A 3,007-nucleotide genomic window follows, 5' to 3' on the forward strand; every position below is an offset into this window, starting at 1 on the left:
TAACAGTGTTTCTCTCTTTAAGTTAAAAAAGGTTCCTGTCCACTTATCCACAGAAAATAGTCAGGAATATAACCCAGTAGCCATGTTACCATGGAGGAAATGGAAGACTTGAATGAAATGGTCTGAAGACACAGACCCTGCTGCCTGCTCTGCTGCATCCTCCCTGGGAAGGAGAATTGTGCAGGGTGCAGGCGTGTTTTTGAAGGACAGGACAAGCCTTTTAAACTACTGCTGCAAGTCCTATCAAGAAGGTTTGGTGGTTTTGGGTTTTTTTAATAACTATAGTTCCCTTTTGATTAAAGAGATGTGGTTGATTTAAGGATCTCCATCCAGTCCAGATCTTGTGCATGACCCTCTTTATCCCATCAGCACCCAGCAGTGGCAGAGCTCCTGCTACCTGCAAGCAGCCAGGCTCCTGCAATCCCAGGTTCCTGTCTCTGATTTCTCCACCCTTTTCTTACCTTCCCCTTCCAAAGGAAATGAAGTATTTGGCCACCACCACTGTTTGCACTGCGGGTATCTGAATAAATTAGTCATATTTATTGCTCACCACCACTGTAGTGTGACTGTGGCACAATAGAAAAATATATTCTTAGCTGCATAAAACCCAGCCAGCACACCAGCGGAGAAGAAACTTACTTTTATACCATGTCTTCCAGTTTCTCCTAATCTTTCCCCATCCCCTCTCCCTTACTGCAGAAACCACGGCCCCAGAACAGTTCAGCTGCAGACAAGAAGCTGTCCTGGCAAAGTCAATTGTCTCCAGGAGGCTTCAGAACGCTTGCCTCTGGGCTTGTGCTTAGAGGAACAAGTGTTTTCCTGCTGGCTTTGGTTAAAGGGATTCCTTATGGATCCCATTGGTGTGTGCAAGGGGAATATGCACTGTGTACTCATTTATCAGTGCAGATGTGTTCCTGAGCATCTCATGGAATGTGTCCACTGTCTTCCTGTAAACGTCCCTGCGTAGCACAAAAGGACGGAAAAGGTTGAGAGGCTCAGCCCTCTGGAATATGATGGGGAAGCCCAACTCTGCTGGTACCTTCCCATTGCCAATGAAGAAGTGGTAGAGCTTCTTTTCATGCAAACATTTCTCCAGGAACTTCAGCATGTCCTGCAGACGGACCTCCAACTTCTCTGGGGCCCAGTCCTGACTGGGACGTGCCTGCAGGAGATGCAGCATCACTGTCTTCAGATGGTAGTTGGTGAGCCCACTTGGACCTGTAAGGCTGCACTGTTTGCCATGGAGGAAGGAGAGGATCTGAAGGCAGCTGACGTGGCAGGCGTTGGCAGGCAGTGTTTTGGAGACCAGCTGGATGAACCTCCTCTCATACACAGCAAAGGTGAGAAACCAGTGAATGCTGGAGGGGAGGTCTGTTGCCAGGCTGCTCCGAGGAAAATGAGAGATGAAGTAAACATCAGAGTTCTCGTACTGCACCACAGGGGTGAGGTTGAAGGCAATCGATTTCCCTGATCTAAATTTTATCTTCAGGGCTCCTGGTGAGTCCAGGAGGCTGAAGGAAAGGTCAAATTCATACTTGTGGGAGATTCTGTTCCATGCCTTGGTGACCGCAATCTGGAACCACTTCATGACTTGGTCGGCATCCAGATTTTGAGTATTTTTGAAGCACAGGAGGTCTTCCATCTCCCTGCTGGGCCTGGTAGTATTGGCTTGGCTGTGGAGGAGGCACAACATATCTTCCCCTAGTTTAGTCTTGTCACAGATGCAACCTGCCGCATCCTCATTTGCCCTGCATACCTTGATAGTGCCATAACCTTGTTCATCTGGGGAAGAAGAGTCGCCAGAACACCAGGTCTGGGACCGAAAACAGTATGGTTCTGGGGGAGCAAAAGGCACTATCAGATCACAGACAAAAGGTTTACGCACTCTCCAGTTCTCATACATGCTCCCTACACCCATGCAGTCCTCAACTTCCATGTCAGCATCCCGGTTACAAACACTCCTCAAGGCCTCCAGCAGATCATCTGCAAACCCTTCCACCATCTCCCGCATCCTGGCCATTTCTCCGGTGGTACCCAGGATGCGCTTCTCATAGAAGCTGGCCAAGACGGCCTTGTCAGGGAAGGCCACTCCTTTAAATGCTTTTCCCAAGACAGCCATGTCATCCTCTTCTCCTCCTATGTCCTGCCAATTCCCTTCCTGGAAATCCTGCCTCCAGAGCTCAATCAGCAGGAAGATGACCATGGAAAGGGCAGTCCACATATCCCATCGGAACTTTTCCTCTTTGCTCTCTGCCACTACCTCTACAGCCTTTTCCAGAGCCTTCTGTGTGGCTTCCTGGTCTGCGATTTCCTGCTCCAAGCGCAACTGCTCCAGCCGAAGGCTCTCTTCCCGCTCCTTCATCTTTTGGATGATTTCTTGCGAGTTCTCCAGGACAGTGCCATTCTCTTTAGGGAAGAGGAGCGGGTGGTTGACAATAGCTGTGATCACCACTAGGCACACCCGGAAGATTCCCATGGGCATGGCAGTTCCTTCCCTGGAAGAGAAAGAAAGGCAGAATGACCCATGATTCAGAGTATCCCTCAAGAAGAAAAATGAAAGGAACTCCCCACTTGAATAAAAGCTTTGTCATACTTTCTAGCTCTGAAAAGATCACTTGAGTCTAGAAGCTCCTAAACACGTCTGTTTCTGCAAGTTATCAACCCAGCTCCCCTAAGAGACTTTATCAGCAGATGGTGAAGATCAAAGTGTCCTCTTATCAAATTATCTTTGAAGAACAGAACTGTGAAGGCACTTGCCACTGTGATGCTGTTGGAGCAGTGTGGGAGGGCACGTCCTTCCTCTCTCCCTCCCTCCCTCCCTCCCTCCCTCCCTCCCTCCCTCCCTCCCTCCCTCCCTCCCTCCCTCCCTCCATTAAAGTTTTAAGGACAGAAAGGGAAAGAAAGAAGCAGGCAGGACCTCCCCAGGTGTAAAAAAGCAGAACTGGAGATGAGCACTGCTGTCCTTTAACATAAAGCTCATGTTGCAGACATGGCAATGGCACAGGTG

At 49.3% G+C, this 3,007-nt stretch overlaps 1 protein-coding gene across 1 annotated transcript; it reads right to left on the reverse strand.

Moving 5' to 3' along the window:
* Positions 1 to 832: 832 nt before the first annotated feature.
* Positions 833 to 2,482, reverse strand: ITPRIP (inositol 1,4,5-trisphosphate receptor interacting protein; the record flags this gene model as incomplete). The annotated part of the gene is made up of 1 exon (XM_084265295.1): positions 833 to 2,482. The coding sequence occupies one exon, from the start codon at positions 2,480 to 2,482 to the stop codon at positions 833 to 835; it is 1,650 nt and encodes a 549-aa protein (XP_084121421.1).
* Positions 2,483 to 3,007: the final 525 nt, after the last annotated feature.

This window comes from Gallinula chloropus (assembly GCF_964237585.1).
Source record: "Gallinula chloropus genome assembly, chromosome: 5".
Classification (NCBI taxonomy): Eukaryota; Metazoa; Chordata; class Aves; order Gruiformes; family Rallidae; genus Gallinula; species Gallinula chloropus.